At 48.3% G+C, this 21,537-nt stretch overlaps 1 protein-coding gene across 1 annotated transcript; it reads right to left on the minus strand.

The window, feature by feature from the left end:
* Positions 1-661: 661 nt before the first annotated feature.
* SEPSECS (Sep (O-phosphoserine) tRNA:Sec (selenocysteine) tRNA synthase) lies at positions 662-19,412 on the minus strand. Its single transcript, XM_061548753.1, has 12 exons — positions 19,222-19,412; positions 14,573-14,687; positions 13,897-14,051; positions 12,905-13,023; positions 10,402-10,560; positions 9,611-9,764; positions 8,856-8,958; positions 8,008-8,137; positions 6,423-6,514; positions 4,619-4,712; positions 4,029-4,110; positions 662-3,566 (listed from the first exon to the last, which is right to left on the minus strand). Exons 2-12 carry the CDS (start codon positions 14,684-14,686, stop codon positions 2,984-2,986), a joined length of 1,785 nt encoding a protein of 594 aa, XP_061404737.1. The 5' UTR covers position 14,687; positions 19,222-19,412; the 3' UTR covers positions 662-2,983.
* Between the last annotated feature and the right edge of the window lie 2,125 nt (positions 19,413-21,537).

The raw sequence follows: 21,537 nt of genomic DNA on the forward strand, positions 1-21,537 counted from the left end.
GAGTAATGAGAGCTCGGGCTGAGCATCTACATCATGGGACCTCCTTTGCCAGTACCAAAATATGAGAATAGGTTTTCCCCTTTTTTTGCTTGGCTCCTGAATGCGGCTCCTGACCATGCGGGTGTAGCAGTGGGGGGAGGGGGCTCCAATATCTTGTTTGCGTCCCCCAGTCTGTTAACTGGGGGGCAGTAGTCCACAAGGACAGCACTGCATACAGATAAGAGGGCCAATTTAAAGTCAGGCGGAAATCAGAATTACATGAGACCCCCTAGCAGGCTCGCAGAGATTGAGCTGTGATTAAAAAACGGGTTTCTCAAGTGCATGGTCTCAGCCCGGTCACCAATGACTGCACAAAAAAAGCCGTCACTTTAAAATGTGGTCCTGCACATAAATTGGCAAAATTCCAAATATTGGTGTGACTGCAGTGCGACCAACATCTCTCTCTGTGTAGCAGAGCGGATGGGAAAGTGCTGCCCTCTACTGTGTGAGGACCAGAGGTCACTTGAGATCTCAAGAGGTAGTTCTGTGATATTCGCTTTTGAATAGATTGTTCGTTTCAAAGCGCGATGCTGACGGCGTGATCGGGATACCGACGGCGTGATCGGGATACCATTGGGGAAAAGGACAAAATATATAAATCAGCATAGAACACGCAAAGCTCTTACCATGTATCCTGTTCACATGCAATATTTTATTTACTAAAATTATAATTTTAAGGGAAAATGTACTTTCCATTCTCACCCAGATCGATTGCCTTCTAGTAACTGCTTTTAAATTGCAAACATTTTCCTCGTGGCGCTAAATTTGATGCTCACGGTGTTTCTAAATTAAATAATAATAGCCTGGTTGGGCACTGGAACAAGTGTCTCGGATAGTTTGAGGACCTTGACTTAAAGCTTTCGTTACTGCAGGAATTCATATTCTTGGGTCTTTCGGTAAAGTCATGTAGATAGGTTCAAAGAAAATAACAAAAAATAAAAAACTACGACGTTTCGATCGCAACACGAGCGTTCGTCATCAGGAAGAAAAAAGAGGGGGACAGCTGCTGAGGCAGACTGTTTTAAAGGTTTAAAAAAATGGGTGTAGCCCAAGGGTCATAAATGAAGTGGGCGGGGCTAGTGATGTTAACGTGAGAAATTAGCATGTAAATGAATGGATATTCAGACTACACAATCCGTAAAGCTATTACCCCAACCGTTGGGAAAGAACCATCTGAGGACCCAATCAAAACCATCACCTTGCCATACATAGCAGGGGTCACCAAAAAGATCTCCAAAATCATGAGCAAACACAAGATCCAGGTTCGATTTAACACAGTACATAAAATTCGTGATCTGATCCCATCTGTGAAGGATGTGATCCCTGACAGGCAATACCCCGGCGTCTACAAACTAAGCTGTGTCTGTGGCAGTAGTTACATTGAGGAAACTAAGCAACATGTCTCGGACTATGTTCGTGAACATAAGGCAGATCTGCAACACGGTAGGACCAATACCTTGGCCGTGGCTGATCATTGTTTTAATGTGATGGGCTCACACGAAATTGATTTCTCTAAGACGAAGGTGCTTTGCAAACCCACTGGCTATCAACAAAGATTCGTTCATGAAGCCATCCACATATACAGACACAACTTCAATCGAGAAGATGGGTATAAACTGAGTAATCATTGGAAGGACTTATCAACCAGTTTAACTCATAACTGGCTGTGATGTTCCCATCCTACCACTTTCCGATGTTAGTTGTTATTTTCGGCTCTCTGACTTTACATTAAAAGGTTAACTTTCCCACACTTAAACAGTCACCTTGCTCGACGTTGCTGCTCTGTGATCCTCCACTACCATGCTAACCTCTCACAGTAACATCACTAGCCCCGCCCACTTCGTTTATGACCCTTGGGCAACACCTATTTTAACCCTTTAAAACAGTTTGCCTCAGCAGCTGTCCCCCTCTTTTTTTCTTCCCGATGACATACGCTTGTGTTGCGATCGAAACGTCGTAGTTTTTTGTTATTTTCTTTGAACCTATTTACGTGAATTTACCGAAAGACCCAAGAAAATAGTTTGAGGACCATTAATTAGATTTAAAGTTTAATATTGTTATTTTAATTACTATTTTAAAGAGTATATATGTATTGGTCTATTCTGATTCTTAAATATGTTATTGTTAGTTTTAATGTTAGGTTAGTAATAATTAGTCTGCGCTCTCCAGTTGCCTGTGTGAAAAGTGGGCTAGGTTTTTGACCAATCCTGGCCAACCAGCTCAACAAACTTAACAAAATGAATTTGTAGCTACATAATAATAATAGTACCTGCAATGGATATTTCGATTCTTTGATCGGAAATAAGCAAAAATCATGCACATGCAGGGATTCTGTAAAGCTTCCCAACACGGGCTTGTCCGGTGTTAGAAGAGTGACATGGCAACGGTCGTCCCTCACACCAAGCGCACAGGAAGCAGAACGCCCTGCAAGTCCCGTCGAGCGCTTGTTTTTATTTCCAAATTTTAGGCAAAAACTTTTATCAATTTGGCCGTTTTTTTTTTTCTCGAGGGCCTCAAGTCCCTCATAGCGACACAACTGTACGCTACAGTTTGGTTCTTATCGGATCATCTTTGCGAGAGCTAGAGCGTCTTCTCGTTACGGACAGACGGAGGCAATGTATAAAGGCTTCACTACTACCCCCGGTCGGAAAGTGTTACTGAACGAGCACCAAATCATTTGCGGGGTTCCATCTTCCTTGCTTGCAATAGTCTTGCTCCGGTTTCCCGCTTGATCAACACGATTACCAGAATCAGATTAATCAACTGAGACGAGTCTCGGCAACCAGTGGAATTATTCACTGTAACCGTCATTTACAGGAGCTAATCCTCAGGCAGCTCCATATTTCTCTGATAAAGTCACCGCCCTTCGCCGCTGAAATTCTTCCCTCAGCCGTTGTCTCCTTAGCGCCGTGCTGCTCGCTGCATGCTCAGGTCCCCGACACCTTCACTCTCCCCTACCGCCACTCTCCCCCTCAACCCCTGGAATTGCTTCTTTGAGATCACTTCCTTTATTTGCGCCATCACTTACTGTATCTCTGACATTACTTCTTTGATCCGTACCAGCGCTTCCTAAATCTCTGACATCACTTCCTGCACATCGGACATGGCTCCCTGTTCTGCCACCAGAATCGCTTCCGGCTTCACAACGGACGTCACCTTCCTGTTCTACGTCAGCATCGTCACCAAAATCGTCATCACCGTCGTCATCACCGTCGTCGTCTTCGCCACCACCCTCCTGGTTGGTGTCCTTGCTGCCCGAATTTGCTTGGCCGCCACCTTTGTCACCGGGATTTGGGTTTGCACCGTCTCCGTCCGAATTGATGCCGCTGCTCTTCCTGCACGCGTCGCGTCGCAGCGCGTCGAGGCAGCGGGACAGGCGCGACGTGAAGGCGCCCACGTCCGCCTGCGTCATGCCGATGGCTGCAGCGGCGTTGAGGTAGGCGACGGGGTAGCAAGGCGAGTGCGACATGAAGCCGTGGAACTCGCGTCCGCCAACCGTCTGCGTCACCCCGCCCAGCGGGACCACTCTGCAGGGGGTGGAGGGGGGCGTTCGGGGACACGATGAGGGGGACGGAATGCACCCGGATGTAGACTGTAGCCTGGTTCTTACTCGGAGTGAGTGTATTGGCAGTCTATAATGTAGACTGTAGCCTGGTTTTTAAGCTTGGTGAGCATATTGGCATTCTATAATTATAGACTGCCAGTATGCTCACTCAGGTTAAGAACCAGGCTACAGTCTACATTATTGACTGCCAGTACACTCACTCAGTTTCATAACCATTGCTGCAGTCTACATTATAGAATGCCAATACGCTCACCAAGCTTAAAAACCAGGCTACAATCTACATTATAGACTGCCAGTACACTCACCGAGGTTAAGTACATTCACCGAGGTTAAGAGACACACGAGGAAAATTCATCGTCACGCAGCGGAAGCATCGCGTCTAACGAACCGGAGTCGATGAATCGATACAGGAAACTGCACCAACCTGGCGCCGGACACTTGTCTTGTGAACAGCATGGAGCCCAGCTGCGTCACAACAGCTGGAGGTAGGGAGCTCATGGACATCGCTATACACACGGACACACACACGGACACACACGGATACATATAGTCAAAAAGGTATACACACGACCACAGACAGATACACCGGTACACATGGAGACACACATGGTTACACGTGTTGGGAAGCCATGGTGCTCCTGACCCCATTCTGCCCCATGCAGACCTTAATAGATGCTCTCTAACAACTCACCCCCTACCGCCTATGCAGGATGCAAAAGAGATCTTTGTATTTCTTTGTGTGTGTGCATGTGTGTACATATGTGTGTACCTGTGCACGTACACTCGTGTATGAATGTCCATGTGTTCGTACTTGCGTGTATGCACATCCATGTATCCATGCGTCACCCGTGTGTGTGTACCAGTGTTTAATATTAGTACTGGGGAGACAAAGGCGGCTGGGCATGGAGCTGGCCACCCACCCCCTCATGTGTCATGTATGCCTTCACAGTTGCTAGTCACTAACATCACTTTCCCCAACAGGGGATCTCTGTCTTGGTCCCAGTGTGTGCGTACCCAGGGATATGGGGTTGTGCGGTGTGTGTAGCAGCTTTTCTCCGTTCTCCAGGGCCAGCACTTTCATCTTGTTCTCCAGGTATGTGTACATTGCCTATATACGGACACACTCACATGTGTATATCTCCTACACATGGACGTTGAGATTTATGGGTGTGAAATTTAACACATCGGCTTTCGCGACCAATACCATCTGACACAGCCAACTAGTAAGGGTTGTCACGTAAACAGAACATGCCAATTTGTCACTAGGACAGCACACCGGTGTGTTATTTTACGGGGGAGAAATGTTGTGTTATTTTACGGGGTAGAAATGGTAAAAAAAACCGTGTTTACCGAAAGAAAACGCACACTGACGTCTATCTGAATGCAGAGTCACACCATCACCCCGCACAGAAATCTGCTCTTATCAAGATGCTCATTCATCGAGCTAAGAAAGTGTCAGATTGTGACAGTCTGAGAAGTGAAATTCAACATGTTAAAGAAGCGCTGCAAATGAGCGGCTACAATGATGCACAAATCAACAGGGCATTGAATACCAAAACCAAATCAAATAACAAGAGCATCGAAACTGCCCAAGTAATTAAAACGATCAAAATACCGTACATTGCGGGAGTAACTGATAAACTAGCCAGATGTTTGGAAAAACAAAACATCAGTCAGATTTGGCACGGTACATAAAATACAGAATTTAATATCTGGTACAAAATATGTATTACCGAAGCTATCAACAGAAGGTGTGTACAGGATTAACTGCACGTGTGGTAAATGTTATGTTGGGCAAACACGACGAATGATCAGCACGAGACTAAAATAACATCAGAGAAATATTAAATTCTCCCAAATCCAACTGCCAGCAGTAGCAGAACATGCGTTGCAACAAGGACACAATTGATTTTGATAATGTTGAAGTTTTGTGCAAAACTAGCTACTACTGGCCAAGACTAATGAGAGAATCCATAGAAATTGAAAGAAATCTAATTAACTTTAACTGTTCAGATAGCTACCGTTTTAGTGCTGCGAGGAAGCGAATCATCAAAGAATACACGATTAAAATGCATGCCTACAAAGGGCAGCGTACTTCAATAGGGATTACCGGTGGTAGGGCTATTTTAATAAACACTAGACAGGAAGGCCAAGTTCAAAGGGCTCGCATAATGCACATGCATCAGTAATCTCCCCCCCCCACATTGTGCAAGAGTGCAGAAGGGTGGCCAACACATCGATGCCTCTATATAAGGAACGAAACAGTAAGACTTCTCCACAAATCTGTCTGTCGCCTGATGAAGCTAGTTGTAATTACTGGCGAAACGTCGTACTCGGTTTGTAAATGTTGTGGCTTGGCTCTCCAACACACCGGTGTGCTGTACTAGTGACAAATTGGCATGTTCTGTTTACGTGACAACCTTTACTAGTTGGCTGTGTCGGGTGGTTAATGACACATTTATATATTTACACGATCTAACCCAAAAACCTCGATTATGGGTGCGATATTGTTCGTCTAAATCTGTGCACAACCGATCCCTACGCGTGCGACTTGATGCACGCACAGGAAGTCCGAGCATCAAACCGCGCAACGAACCCGCAGACCTGAGTTAAATTCCTGGCCACGGCTAATATCAGTAGCTAGAGATAAATCTGAACCAGTCCTGGGGTTGGTGGGTGCCACCTCCCTCTCTCCCATCCTCTTCCCCTTCCCCACCACGCTTCACCAGCCCGCACTGACCAGCGTTGTGAAGTACGGTCAAACAACCCCCGCGGCCGACACGGTGCGTCGAGGCTTTCATCCGGCAGCGGGGCGCACCTTGCGCTCCGCGAGGAGGCGTTTGTATCCACGCTGGCCCAGGGACAGCATGGTCATGAGGAAGTCCATCGACGGGGCGGCAGACGCACGGCCTGATGAGAAAAAACAAAGACGCGTGCAGTGTTCAGCGTGTAACGGACTTAATTTGCATGTGAATTAAGTTCAATTGGTAAACGCGGAAGACGCAGGGTGGTGGGTCATGAAGATTTAAATTGCTAAATCTTTGACCCTAGAGTTATCGATTGAAGTAACGGAACAGAGCAGATGAGACAGGCAGTCAGATCGTGAACAGTAAACAGAATCGTGCATTCGATTTTCATATTAAAACAATTTATGCAGCATGATTAGCATGGTTGGCTATGTACAGTGTGTAAAATAATTCCAAAATACATACAAATGTAGTGACTGTGAATGTCACTGTGTGGTGCCGTCCTTGCGAGGCCACGGCAGATAATATGTTGTCATTATGTGCAGCCCGGTTACTGGGTATAGTACCAGGCCTAGCGGGACTTGGGTGAGCGTTCGTTAGCGCGGAGACACCACGTACAGTGTGCGGTGCGGGCTCCCGGTGAGGGAGCGAGAGAGAGTGTCAGCCAGCCAGGGTTACGTTGGGGCATGATACGCTGGTTGACCTGCCGACACGTGACCGGATGATATTGGAGGGGGACCACCGGTGGACGGGGGCCGCTGGGTGGTCACGTGGTATAGAGGAGCTCTCGGGAGCCTTCGGGAAAGGGCCAGAGAGATCGAGAAGGTGGGCAGGGCGAGAGGCGGAGCCAGCCCCAGCCCGGGCCGATATAACGGGGGCCCCGTGTGGGGCTCTGGGTTCTTGACTGTTGGTGAGTGAAGATCCACGTCGGGTTGAAGAAGCCTCTAGCCACGCGGTCCGGGATCCAGCTTGTGGTCTGGACCGGGATAGCGGGACCGTGTCTAGTTCTGCCGTAGCGTGGTTAGATGGGTGCTCAACTCCCGAGTATAGGTTATGTTATATTGAGTTGATGTAATAAATAGTGTTGCTCCCAAGACAACGTCTGCGACTCAGTTGGACTCACTACATAAAGACAAAGATCTCCTGTATAGTCTTAACACAATGTTGGAGAAAATGCTGTGAGTAGCAACTATGAAGGCTGGCATGGCACACGAGGGGGTAGGTGGCCAGCACCACGCTTGGCTGCCTTTGTCTCCCGAGTGGCGAATGTTTACACACCACACCAGGTACTCATTTGAGGCTGAGTCAACCTATGGGAGGCCCAGGACCTGTATAAATAATGGTTTTAGTAGTGAGCAGGAATTTAACTCAGGTTGCTGGGTTCAAAGTGCAGAGCGATAACCACAACACGACCGCTCCCCCATACACACTCACACACATTCACTCACTCAAATACACACACTCACCCACTCACCCACTCACTCACTTACTCACAAAAACAACAAAGATCCCCCATATAGCCTTACCAGATTTTGAGTCAGGTGCCACCCACTCACACACTCACCCACCTCTTCTCTAGCCCGTGCTACGCCTGCGGAACTCACGGTGCACATGCACATGGCGCAGACACACGCAGACACATTTGTAGCTGCGTACCTGGGTAGGTCTTGCCGATGTCAGCGATGAGGTCGCGGTTGAAGCCAGCGATGATGGCGCCTCCCACCGGCACCATGAAGTTCTTATCCAGACTCTGCACAAACACGTCCACCCGGCCAACACGCGCAGCCTGCACACACAGACAAATATCCCCTCTATAGCCTCAACAGACTGTTGGCGCTAGTGCTGTTAGTACCTATGAAGGCCGGCACGGCACACGAGGGGGTTGGTTCGCCAGCGCCATGCCCAGCCGCCTTTGTCTCTCCAGTGGCGAAGTTTACACACATCGCACCGGGTACTCATATGAGGCTGAGTCGACCTAGGGGAGGCCCAGGACTGGTTCAGATAATCGTCACTGGTATTGGCCGTGAGCGGGAATCGAACTTGGGTCGCCGGGTTCAAAGCGTAACGCGCTACACTTCTGCAACCGCACACACAAGCACACACAGACAAAGATCCCCTGTGTAGCCTATACAGGCAGTCGGGACAAGTGCTGTTCACGAGCACCTATGAAGGCCGGCATGGTACACCTATGAAGGGGTGGTGTAAGCAGCACCGCATTCGACCACCTTTGTATCCCCAGATTCTGGACCAAACTAGAGAAGGCCCAGGACTGGGTTCAGATATTTGCCACCGATGTTGGCCGTGAGCGGAAATCATAGCGCAGTGCGTTAACCACTGCCCCGCCACTCACTGCACAGGCACAAATGTAAATGTATGTACATGATGAGGTGGGCGAAGAGATGCAGTTATTTGCTGGATGAAGAGAGTGAAAAGGTGAGTGAGGAGGTGAGCGAGGAGGAAGAGTCACCTGCTGGAAGAGGTGAGTGAGGTGAGCGAGGAGTCACCTGCTGGATGAGGTGCATGCACTTGCTGCTCTGCACTCCGTACGCGTTGTTGACGACGTGCGGGATTTCGTGTCGCTTGCAGATCTCAGCGATTTCCTCCAAACTGATGCAGCAACCACACCCATCATCAACCACCATTATCAACATCAACTTCCTTATCATCGACATCATAGTCATCAACATCATTGTCATCAACGAAAATCATCACTAATAAAGGTTTTATGGCAATCGCCATGAGGCTGGTTATAATCACAAGCTTAAAACGTCATACTCGAATTGTAAATGTTGTGGGTTTACTCTCCAAAACACTGGTGTGCTGAACTCGCAACTAATTTGCATGTTTTGTTCACGTGACAAACCCTACTTATTGGCTGTATTGGGTGATGGCGGGTTTAACTACAAATTTATGCAATCTAACCCAAAGAAACCCCCTTTATTATGGATATTGGTCGCGAAAGCCTACTACGTATTAAACAAAATCATCACTATCAAAGATCGTCATCATCGTCAATATCATCATTGCACATCATCGTCAATGTGCACAGGTTGGGACCATCGTAGTGAGTGTGGAGACAAGTGAGACAGAACAGCTCACGGCTAGAAGAGACGGAGAGGCAGCCAGAGGGGGTAACGCGTCCGAGAGAGGAAATCTGATGACAGTCACGATGATGATGCTGCTGCTGATGATGGTGGTTGCTGTTGATGATGCTGCTACTCATGATGCTGCTGATGATGCTGCTGCTGATGCTACGTACCGGTCGGGAGTGCGTGGGGCGAAGCAGGAGGTGGTGGAGTGGACACACAGAATGTTCTCTGCCCCTAACTCCACCACGGCCGCCTCTAGTGCCCCGAGGTCTGTGCGCAGCTCGTCCCCCTCCAGCAGGTTCTCCAGCACCACGGGCTCCAGACCTCGCCAAAGACAAAAGATCCCCCGTATAACCTTAACAGACTGTTGGGGCAAGTGCTGTTAGCGAGCGGCACCTGTGAAGGCTGGAACGGCACATGACGGAGCGGTGTGGCTAGCAACGTGCCCGTCCGCCTTTGTCTCCAGAGTGGCGATGTTTTTAACACATTGCATCGGGTACTCATTTGAGGCTGAGTCGACCTAGGGGGGGGCAGGACCGGTTCAGATAATTGGTACTGGTGCTGACTGTTAATGGGAATCGAAATGGGGCCGCCGGGTTTGAAGCGAAGTGCATTAACCACGTTGACACCACCCTCCCCACACATAGACATGCACACATTTCCATGTAGCCCACACACAGCTGGGGTAGGTGCTGTTAGCAAGTTGCATCTGTGGAGGCCGGCATGGTGCACCAACTATGGAGGGGACGGTGTGGCCACCACCACCTTTGTCTCCATAAATCAAATAATTAATTACACCCTCACTTGCCACTACACCCCACCCAGCCCCCGTGGCCCTTCCTGGCCCTCACCAGCCCTCGCCGGCCTTTGCTAGTACAAAGCACAGCCCTCATCAGCACACATCACGGCCCTCACCCGGCACACAGCACGGCCTTCACCCGGCACACAGCACGGCCCTCACCGGCACACAGCATGGCCTTGTAGCAGGACTTCTGGTCGATGCGTGGCCAGAGCACGTAGCGAGCGGAGCGGCGGTGCGACCGCAGCGCTGTGAAGCTCAGCGAGAGCGCCATGCCCGTGGCAACCGGCACCACGAAGCATGCGCTCGCACTGCGCACACCTACACACGCACGCACACATGCACGCACACACAAACACAGGCACGCACACAAGCACATGCATGCACACCTCCGCACAATACAAAGACAAACACGCACACTTGCACGGACACACACGCACAGACACACAGACGTGCAGATATACACACAAGAGCACACACACACCCACGCACACACATGTATGCACAAGCACGCACAAACAAGCATACACATACACACGAATGCACGCACACAGAAGCCCATATACACACGCACACACAAGCGCACAAATGTATAATAATTGTGTAGTGACTGTGAATTTCACTGTTTGGTAAAGGGCTTGTGAGGCGACGGCGGATAATATGTTGTCATTATGTGCAGCCCAGTACCAGCCCGAGCGGGGCTTGGGTGAGCGCTGGTTAGCGCAGAGGCACCACGTACAGTGTGCGGTGCGGGCTCCCGGTGAGGGAGCGAGAGTGTTAGCCAGCCAGGGTTACGTTCGGGCATGATACGCTGGTTGACCTGCCGACACGTGACCGGATGATATTGGAGGGGGGCCACCGATGGACGGGGCCGCTGGGTGATCACGTGGCATAGAGGAACTCTCGGGAGCCTTCGGGAAAGAGCTTGAGAGATCTAGAATGTGGGCGGGGCGATGGGCGGAGCTAGCCCCAACCCGGGCCGATATAACTGGGCCCCGTGAGGGGCTCAGGGTTTTTCGGTTTGTTGGTGAAGAAGATCCACGTCAGGTTCAAGAAGCCTCTAGCCACGCAGTCAGGGACCCAGCTCGTGGTCCGGACCGGGATAGCGGGACCGTGTCTAGTTCTGCCGTAGCGTGGTTAGATGGGTGTTCAACACCCGAGTGTAGGTTACGTGATGTTGTGTTGAGTTGATGTAATAGTCTTGCTCCCAAGACAATGTCTGCGACTCAGTTGGACTCACTACAATTGTAATAATTTAGCACACTTTCTATTGGCGCTATTATTCTGATAGCACTAGTCTAAAAGGAAGATGTTGCTGCGCTCCACAGACACAGGCTGTAGTAGTTTTACAGTAGGCGGTAATGTTGCTTCGTGTAAAGGGTAATTTTTCAAATTTTTAAAAAAATTCAACCATGACACCAGCACACAATGGCCTTCTCGTTTTGCATGATGTCACACATGATCTTTAACGTCCACTGTGAAGCAAAAGGCGTATAGTAATATTACAGTAAATACAGTCTGTTCTCCTATATCGCAGTAGTAGTTGCGTTTCTGACGAACACCGCGTTAAAATAAATAATATGTAACATGGGGTAAAGCACCGTCTGCGACGACACGCGAGATGTGTACGCAGGCGGAACAAATACTGAGGAGTGTGGGTAGCATCTAGAAGCATCGAGCAGCAACCTGCATTGTGTGATGCTACGCCGAGGCAGCTGTACGACAGCTTATTCCTACTCGCGCGACGTAGTTCTGTTCATTATAAAAATGTGTTCCTTATTACATTCATGGTGTAAAAATTCAATTTGCGTTATGAAAACACGTGGCATTATAGGATAACTTAATGAATGCACATCGCAGTATTAACCGGGGTAGCCTGCGGGATTGGAACCACGAACCTCTGCAATAAGTGGCCAACGAGCTACCGCTGGGCGACGTCATCGTGTACACAGATATATATACGCACATGGGTGCAATGGAAAGATATGGACACAGACACAGGGGGTGAACACACTTATGCATTGGTGAACACACATGGGGGATCGTGTGGTTACACACACACAGCCTGTGTATGTGTATTGATGTATGTGTGTGTGTGTGGGTATGTGCAGCATACCCACACACACACACACAATAGGGGGCACAGGTGGTGCATCAGCCGTTCATCTCGGTCATCTCAGTCAGTCGACCCGTGGCACCTGGGTCTGCCCCGTGACCTCCTGCCAGCGGGTGTTTGACACTTCACGTGGCCTCAAGTTGCACACGGCCTGCCACAAGCGTCGTGGTGACGTCACCGCCACTTAGTGGCAAATGGCGGTTGTTGTTGATGTGCAGCATATCCATGTATATGTAATGGTTAGCGCGCTGCACTACGATCCCGGCGACCCGAGTTCGATTCCTGCTCACAGCCAACACCAGTGACAATTATCTGAACCGGTCCTGGGCCTCGCCTAGGTCGACTCAGCCTCAAATGAGGACATAGTGTGATGTGTAAACATCACCACTCGGCACACAAAGGCGACCGGGCGTGGTGCTGGCCACCCACCCTCTCGTGTGCAGTTCCAGCCTTCAAAGGCGCTCGCGAACAGCACTTGACCCAACAGCCTGTGTAGAATACACGGGGGATCTTTGTTGTTGTACGCACGCATGTCCACGCCTCACTCACCGCTGGTCCTTATCACGTCCAGGGCGACTGAGTTTGCCAGTTTGCTGAGAAGACTTGAGCCGGCTGCTTTGGGTTGCACAGCTGTGATGTCACCTGACCTCCCGATGCCATGGATCATCCTTGTCACACACACACACACAAATATACAATGATCCCCCAATGTGACCCTGAACATGCTGTTGGGGCAAGTTCTCTTAACGCGCGCCTATTATTAAGGTCGGAGCAGCATACAAGGGGTGGTTGGCTAGCACTGTGCCCGGCCGCCATTGTCTCACCAGGTCCTCATTTAAGGTTGAGTCGACCTAGCAGAGGCCCAAGTCCAGTTCAGATATTCGTCACTGAAGTTGGTTGTTGTGAGCGGGAATCAAACTCGGGCGACTGGGTTCAGAGCGCAGTGCGCCAACTAATGCTCCCCATACACAAACCTACACCAGGGTTTCCCAGACTCCAGCCCTTGAGACCCACGACCGCGCTACGTCTTTCTGCGTTCACAAATTTACTCTTGCCCATTCAAATACAAGTTAACTCATTCCACGCTGCATGCACCTGATGACTATTAAACAAATCCCACGTGACGTGCTGTTGTAAACTCAGAATCAGAATCTTTAGTAGGGGCGGGTGGTCAGAAAGTTACATCAACAATACAAAAGATGATATGAGTGCAAGATAGACAAAAGGTAAGCAAGTCACAAAAAATAAATAAAGTATAGATAAAGTACAAATTGCACAAGAATATAAATTCCTTGAGGTGTTTCAACACCAAACGCAAGATAGGCGCAAGGCACCACACCAAGACATGACAGTCCCTGAATTACATTGAAGATTAAAACTGACCTATCGTTCACGTACGTGTCTGTATGCGTGTCCGGGCCAGGTTGCTGACCACCCACCCCCTCGTGTGACGTGCCAGCCTTCATAGGTGCTCGCTAACAGCACTTGCCCCTAGTCTGTTTAAGTTACATTGGGGATATTTGTCTTTGAGTGCGGTTCACCTGTAATGTCTTTTGGCCACGAGAGCACAAACCACACGGCCCTCACGCTCCCCAACGCCGCAGTTTCCCAAGAAGTTGTTCGAGTCCATGATGGACAGCTCCTGCAGCAGCAGCTCGATCGTCTGGTCCTCCCAGCCTTCCTCTGGCAACTTACGCTGTGCATGACAAAGGCAAACATCCCCCGTATAGCCTTAAGACTATTGGGGTAAATGATGTTAGCGAGCACCTATGAAGGCGGGCACGCTACACGAGGGGGTGTGTGGCCAGCACAATGCCCGGCTGCCTTTGTCTCCTTAGTGGCAAGGTTTACACATCGCACCAGGTACTCATTTGAGGCTCAGTCGAACCAGGGAAGGCCCATGACCAGTTCAGATAATCGTCACTGTTGGCTTTGAACGGGAATCGAACTTGGGTCGCCACATATACATGGATACGCTGTGCATACTGACACACACACATACAAAGACACATTCTGATTTCTATTTTCAGTGCACGACGTGATACAGTGGAAGCGCCTACTCTCATGCGTTCTACTGCCATTTATCATTGCAAAAAATTTAACTTGAGGTCTTATTCAAAGATTCACGATATTTGCGGCCGCCGTGCGACCTCCGTGCCAAAAGCACCCCCATAGCCTCCTTCGTCGCTCGCTGACCCCGTCTCCCGTGTGCCACACCTTCTCAAGCAGCACGCGCACGACCTTCTCGTGCGCGCGCCGCGCCTCGTGGCCCTGGCGTGCGTATGATGCCGGCACCACACCCTCGCACAGTGCCGCGTTCACCTCGTTCATCCTGGGGAGACACGCGCGGAGTGGCCCGCGAAAACGATTCTCAACTGTGCATGGGTTTAACGAAGTACAGTTAAACTGTTCAAACAAACATCCTGGGGAGAAACACGCGAAACGACGCGCCAACCCGATTCTCAACTGTTGCATGGGTTTAACAGTGTACGGTTAAACCGCTCAATCAATGAATCAAACATTTATTTATTACTTCATTTGAATATATATTGATCCAACCGTTCACGGATCCACCTATTCATTCAACTATGCATTACTGAATATTCATTAATTCATCCATTGTTTCAGCTATTCATTACCGTGACTATTTATGAATTCAATCATGCATTAATTCAACTATTCGTCATTCTAGCCATTCACTGATTCAACCATTCATTGATTAAAATATTTGTAATGACAGGGTGACACCTGCTGGCCTGGAAGGGGAATCACAGGTACGGGCATGGTTAAGTAACAACTAATCAGAGAGGGGGGTGTATCTGGGGCAAAGGTATAAGGTGGGGCTAGCCGTGATACTCCGGGAACCTGCTCAAAGGTTCCACGAGAGGGCGTGGCCGGAGGCGGGACCTAGCCACGCCTGGGGGGATAGAAGGGGAAGCGAACCCGGGGCTCATGTGTGGGGCCTTGGGTCCTGGCTGCGTCGCTGCTCGCCGACATCTCTCTCCGTCGTCCGGCCACGTGGAAGATCTCCTGCGTGGTTTCCATCGCCGTCATTGTCACATCGCTAGCCAGCGGTGTAGCCGAGTGAGGGCGATGGGACCACGCCGAGTGATCGGCTGTGTGTAGCCAGTAGAGACGTTAATATCTAGTGTTGTACTCCGTGTGAGAAAGAATAAGTGTTGGCCTGTGTTGTGCCCAGTGTGATTAATAAGAAGTATCCTCTATACGATGTGTCGTGGAAGTTGCTCATTACATATTTATAAATTTGACCATTCATTCAACCGTTTACTTTACCCTTCATCAATTCAACTATACATTCAGCCGTTGAGTCAACCAATCATTGATTCAACTGTTTATTATCTTCTTGGTTCTTTCGGTAAAGTCACGTAGAAGGGAAGTAATAAAATAATAAAAATAAAACATAATAAAATAAAATAATTCTCACGACGTTTCGGCTACAACGCAAGCAGCCGTCTTCAGGTGAAGAATGAGACACTACCAAACTAGGAGCTTATATATAAGCTGCGTTGGGGGTGGAAGAGCGCCTTAATAAAAAGAATGTGCATATGAAGAGGAATTTAGCATATTCATGGAAAATGCGTAGGCGTTGGGCGGGGGGGTTTCAAAGTCATATTATGCCCATGCATTATGCAGGATCAGCAGCACCAAGGGGGGGTGCAGGGATTAGCAGTAACAAAGGAAAGGAATGTTAATGATATGTAGCTGCAGTTACTCAACAACCACGTAGAAAACGAAAGTATAAACTACATAAAAAACTAAAGTATAAACTGCATAGCACCATCAGTATACTTACTATACTCTACAATAAGCTGAGTTACTAACAGCAAGTAATACATTACAATTCTATGTCGTAAAAATTCTATAATATGCTTCCATCTAAACTTTATTCTCTTACATCACACGAGCATATACCGTACTATATACTGCCATAGATATCTATGCCATAGATATCGGTATATGCTCGTACGGTATATGCTCGTGTGATGTAAGAGAATAAAGTTTAGATGGAAGCAAATTATAGAATTTTTACGACGTAGAATTGTAATGTATTACTTGCTGTTAGTAACTCAGCTTACATCACACGAGCATATACCGTACTATATACTGCCATAGATATCTATGCCATAGATATCTATGGCAGTATATAGTACGGTATATGCTCGTGTGATGTAAGAGAATAAAGTTTAGATGGAAGCATATTATAGAATTTTTACGACGTAGAATTGTAATGTATTACTTGCTGTTAGTAACTCAGCTTATTGTAGAGTATAGTAAGTATACTGATGGTGCTATGCAGTTTATACTTTCGTTTTTTATGTAGTTTATACTTTCGTTTTCTACGTGGTTGTTGAGTAACTGCAGCTACATATCATTAACATTCCTTTCCTTTGTTACTGCTAATCCCTGCACCCCCCCTTGGTGCTGCTGATCCTGCATAATGCATGGGCATAATATGACTTTGAAACCCCCCCCGCCCAACGCCTACGCATTTTCCATGAATATGCTACATTCCTCTTCATATGCACATTCTTTTTGTTAAGGCGCTCTTCCACCCCCAACGCAGCTTATATATAAGCTCCTAGTTTGGTAGTGTCTCATTCTTCACCTGAAGACGGCTGCTTGCGTTGTAGCCGAAACGTCGTGAGAATTATTTTATTTTATTATGTTTTATTTTTATTATTTTATTACTTCCCTTCTACGTGACTTTACCGAAAGAACCAAGAAGATGAATCCCTGCAGTCACGAAAGCTTTAAATCGAAATTTAACTGTTTATTAATTCAACCATTCACTGATCCAAAACAATAATTGAAGTCAAGATAATTTCAGTTAATTAAATTGTTCATGAATGTAATCATGCATTGATTAGTCAATTTAATGATTGACTCAACAAATAACTGAGTCATAAATTGAACTATTCACAGATTCAACAATATATCAATTCAACTAAGGGGCCGTCCATAAATGACGTCACGCGATTTTTGACCCCCCCCCCCTCCTCGTCACACGGCGTCACAAAAAGTCAGACCCCCTCAAATATGACGTCACAAAGCTCTGCCCCCCCCCCCCCCAAAAAGAAAACATGCTTCAAATCGCTTTAAACTATTGTCATCGTAGTGTGTATTTAATGAGCCGCTAAACTCTGATGTTGTAGGAGAAAACATTTATTAAAAAGTCTATTTCATTAAGCAGAACGTGTTGTCTATATTTATTTAAAGTTGCGCATTTTGATGTGACGTCACATTTCTCAACCCCCCCTCCTAGGTGCGTGACGTCATTTATGGACGGCCCCTAATTTACCCAACGATGCATTGATTTGTGATATCAATTCAACCATTCCACCAATTCAACCAATCGCTTTCAGAAATTCTCCAGTTAACTGATTCAACAATGTGTTGCTTCTAGATTTGAAGCTTTCGTGACTGCAAGGATTCATACTCTTAGGTTTTTTCGGTAAAGTCACGTAGGAAAATGATAAGAATAAAATAATAATAAATGAAAATAACTCAATTAAATCACAATTGAGTTATTTTCATTATTTTTATTTTATTATTTTTTACCTACGTGACTTTACCGAAAAAACCTAAGAGAATGTGTTGCTTACTCAATTAATGCATTTGTACTGTTCGTCTTTTGGCGTTCTCTGGTCTGACACTGTGGAGACAGGCCATAAAGAATGCTGTCTCTGGTACAGGCCATTCAGTTTCAAAGGCAATGCATACGTTATCAGGGCATGTTTGTTTGCATGTTCACCACAAGTACGTGTGGTTAATGCAGACTTGATTGCTTGCAAAAGGTATCTATTTGGTTTGTTACATATTTAACACCTGTTTTATTACCAAAAAGGGTAAAAACCTATTCTTATGTTTCATTGATTGATTTAACAATTGACTTAGCAGATGATTCTCTACAGTATGCCTTGGGTGTCCATTGAATCAATTTGGTGTGCACTGTGCAGTGTCACTGCAACCTGGACCGAATCCAGTACTGCGACTACATGCATTTGAATGTTTACATGTACAGCGCATCTCCTGTATGTCAATCAACTGGTGGATGACGACTTCCCTTTACCGTGCAAGACGACGGGGGTGCCCTCACCATACTTCACCACGCTGGCCTGTGCGGGTCGGTGAAGGTGGGGAGCATAGATGTAGGTACACAGTACCGTACAATGTTACTGCCCTGGGCTCTGCTGCTCATCACGTGGCCCAGCAGCAGCCTATATGATCCTGTCCGTGCACGGTGGTCGCCCACCCAAGCGCTATCCAGGCTCAAAATCCCGCTTAGCTTCCCAGATGTGACATTGCAGGTGATTTGGCCAATGTGCACGCTCTTCCTTCCGATATTGGGAAACCACTGCAGCTATGCGCTTTGAAAGTCGCGATTTAAACCTCATTTCTTGCGAATAGCTGTTTTGTGTTCAGTTGTCCTTCCCCCGCACCTCCGATTAGCACGTTTGGCTACGTACGGTGCGAAAGAAGTCCAACATACGCACACACGAACGCGTGTTGCGCCGAGTTTGGTATCAGCACTGACGGACACTGCAAGGCGGGAGTGGCGTTAACCTCCCCGTCCTCGCGTGTGCCGGTCTTTAGAGCTGCTCGCTAACAGCACTTGCGCCCACAGGCTTGTGCAGGCTATGTGGGGGGGCATGTACACCGGGTTGGATGTAACCCATGTGGGGGGCATGTACACGGACTGGAACAATTGTGGCATCAGAGGACCACCGCCGCTCACCACCCCCCCCCCCCCACCCCCTTGGGCCTCCTTGTCCCGCCGCGCAGGGCTCGCCTCTGCTGGCCGGGATTTTATCCGAGCGCCGTTCCTACCCCGAAGAGCCTCTTACCTGCTCGCTCAGGGCCGCGATATTTAGCGAATGAAGGACGTGAAAGCGCCTTCAAGCCGCGCCGTGGTGCCAATGTCTTTTAGTTGTTTATCTTTGAAAGTTGTGATTTCAAAAGAGTAAACGACGTTTAAATCGAGGAGTTTAATCCGACACCGCGAGTTGACGTTGGCTCAGCTTGCGGAGATCACGTGATCGCGGGGGCGAAGGTCACGTGCTGATTTGTACACGAGGTCACGTGCGTGCACACGTGTTTAAATTCACAATAGGGGGCACACGTGGTGTATTCGGCCCAGTCATCCACAAAAAAAGGTTTTTTTTGGGTGAGGTCGCGTAAATATAAATGTGTCGTTAAACCCGCCACCACCCGACAGCTAATTAGTCATGTTTGTCACGTAAACAACATGCCAAATCGTTACTAGTACAGCAACACACCGGTGTTGGAGCACAAATCCAACATTTCCACCTCAGTCGACCCATGGTACCTGGGTCTGTTCCGTGACCTCCTGCCAGTGGGCGTTCGACACTTCATGTGGCCTTAACGTGCACCTAGCCTGGCACAGGCGCCGTGGTAATGGTGGTTGTTGTGACGATTATCTGAACCGGTCACGGGCCTCAAATGCTTACCTGGTGTTTTGTAAACATCGCCAACTGGGGATACAAAGGCGGCCGGCGTGGTTCTGGTCATCCACCACCTCGTATGCCGCTGCTGCCTTCATAGGTGCTCGCTTACAGCACTTGCCCCAACAATCTGTTTAGGCTATACAGGGGATCTTTGTACACGTCCTTGTGAGTATGCGGGTTTGTGTAGGCGTGCATGCACAGCCCCTCTTCATTAATCTACTGCTGGATCCTGCTTGACGGCGTTCCCCACCGAAGCCGTGCGGGTCGTGGGGGTTATTTGACCATGTTTCACCACGCCGACTGCCAAAGGTGGGGGAGCAACAGACGCAGGAGTGTGTACACGTAACAATAGATGTTTCTGCATTGCAATTTGCTGTCCACCGAGTTGTCACGCGTGCTGGTCGCGTATCTAAACACGATTCAGGCTCAACTCTGCTTATTTTCAGACAATGTACGCGTTCTGGTTGATTTAGTCATACGTGGTGTAATATACATTTACAGTTTTTACCCAAGGGGGCGCGCCACGGTGGCGAGATGTTAACTCTCTCGTCTGGTATGGAGGTCGTGGGCTCGATCCCAACCCTGACGCCTGTATATTTGTAATTTGCATGTTCTCCCCGCGGTCGCGTGGGTTTTCCCTTCACATGTAAAATCAACACGCGTTTAGAGGATTTGACCGCGATACGTTTTCATATACGCCACTTCGTTGAGCTACCATTTGTGGTCAGTTTGCTTTGTGAAAAAGAGCTGTACAGCTCAGTGGGCCTTCCCTGGTAAAATAAAAAGTTTTAGAGACCGCATGTAGATTCATTCGGCTCCTTTGTCAGTACACCGGGTTCGGCAAACTGCGACTCTTCGTGACCTTATGATTAGGGACCGTCTCGTATTCACGTCCATTGTGGCTCTTGAAACATTTTTTGTACCGAATTCGAAAAAAATGCTTATTTTGGTTGCCGACCCCTGGTACACGAGAACCATTCTCTTGTGAAGGGATGCCCATTATTTAGCTGTGCGAGGACGGTGTTGTACACGGTGGTCCAGATGTCTCGTGACCCCTCATTTCCCCCCAATTTTTTTCCTTTGCACATTCATTTCTGTTTTAAGTAAGTCTTACTTAAATAATATTACGTTTCAGAGAACGAAATGGGGGGGGGGGGGCATAAGACATCTGGACCACCCTATACAATATCACGTACTGACAGGCGGGACTCAAAAAATGGGGGCTCACTTGGGAGTTTGGGGCCAGAAAAGGATTCCGAGGAAGGGGGGCTCGCTCAGGAGCTTTGCAAGGAGGAATTCCAGGGGTTGTCGCTGGAAGGTCGACGCTGCTATTTCGGAGTTACGCTCCCACGCCTGACGTGATCAGTGACGCTCGTCTGCCCGAGGGCAGTGTGAGAACACGACGACGTGTGTTTTTACCGAGTTTATTTCTGGTTTATTATTACAATTGTTTGGCCTCGCGCTCTACGCAGCTCGGCGTAAAATCTGGCAGCGGCTATAAAGAGCACAAGGCTAGAGAGCAGCGGCAAGAAGTGAAAATGTCCACGGTTATATGGTAGGGACCAGTCGGCTTCACGAGATGGTGTCCAAGGGCCATTTAGTAGGTACGCAAAAATCTGTCAAACCTTGACCCCTCCTCCCCTCCCTGTACGCACGCGTACTTTTTATCCCCCCCCCCCCCACCTGCGTGTGTGC

This window comes from Lethenteron reissneri, chromosome 2, assembly GCF_015708825.2.
Source record: "Lethenteron reissneri isolate LAM-NWPU_2019-01 chromosome 2, ASM1570882v1, whole genome shotgun sequence".
Lineage (NCBI taxonomy): Eukaryota > Metazoa > Chordata > Hyperoartia > Petromyzontiformes > Petromyzontidae > Lethenteron > Lethenteron reissneri.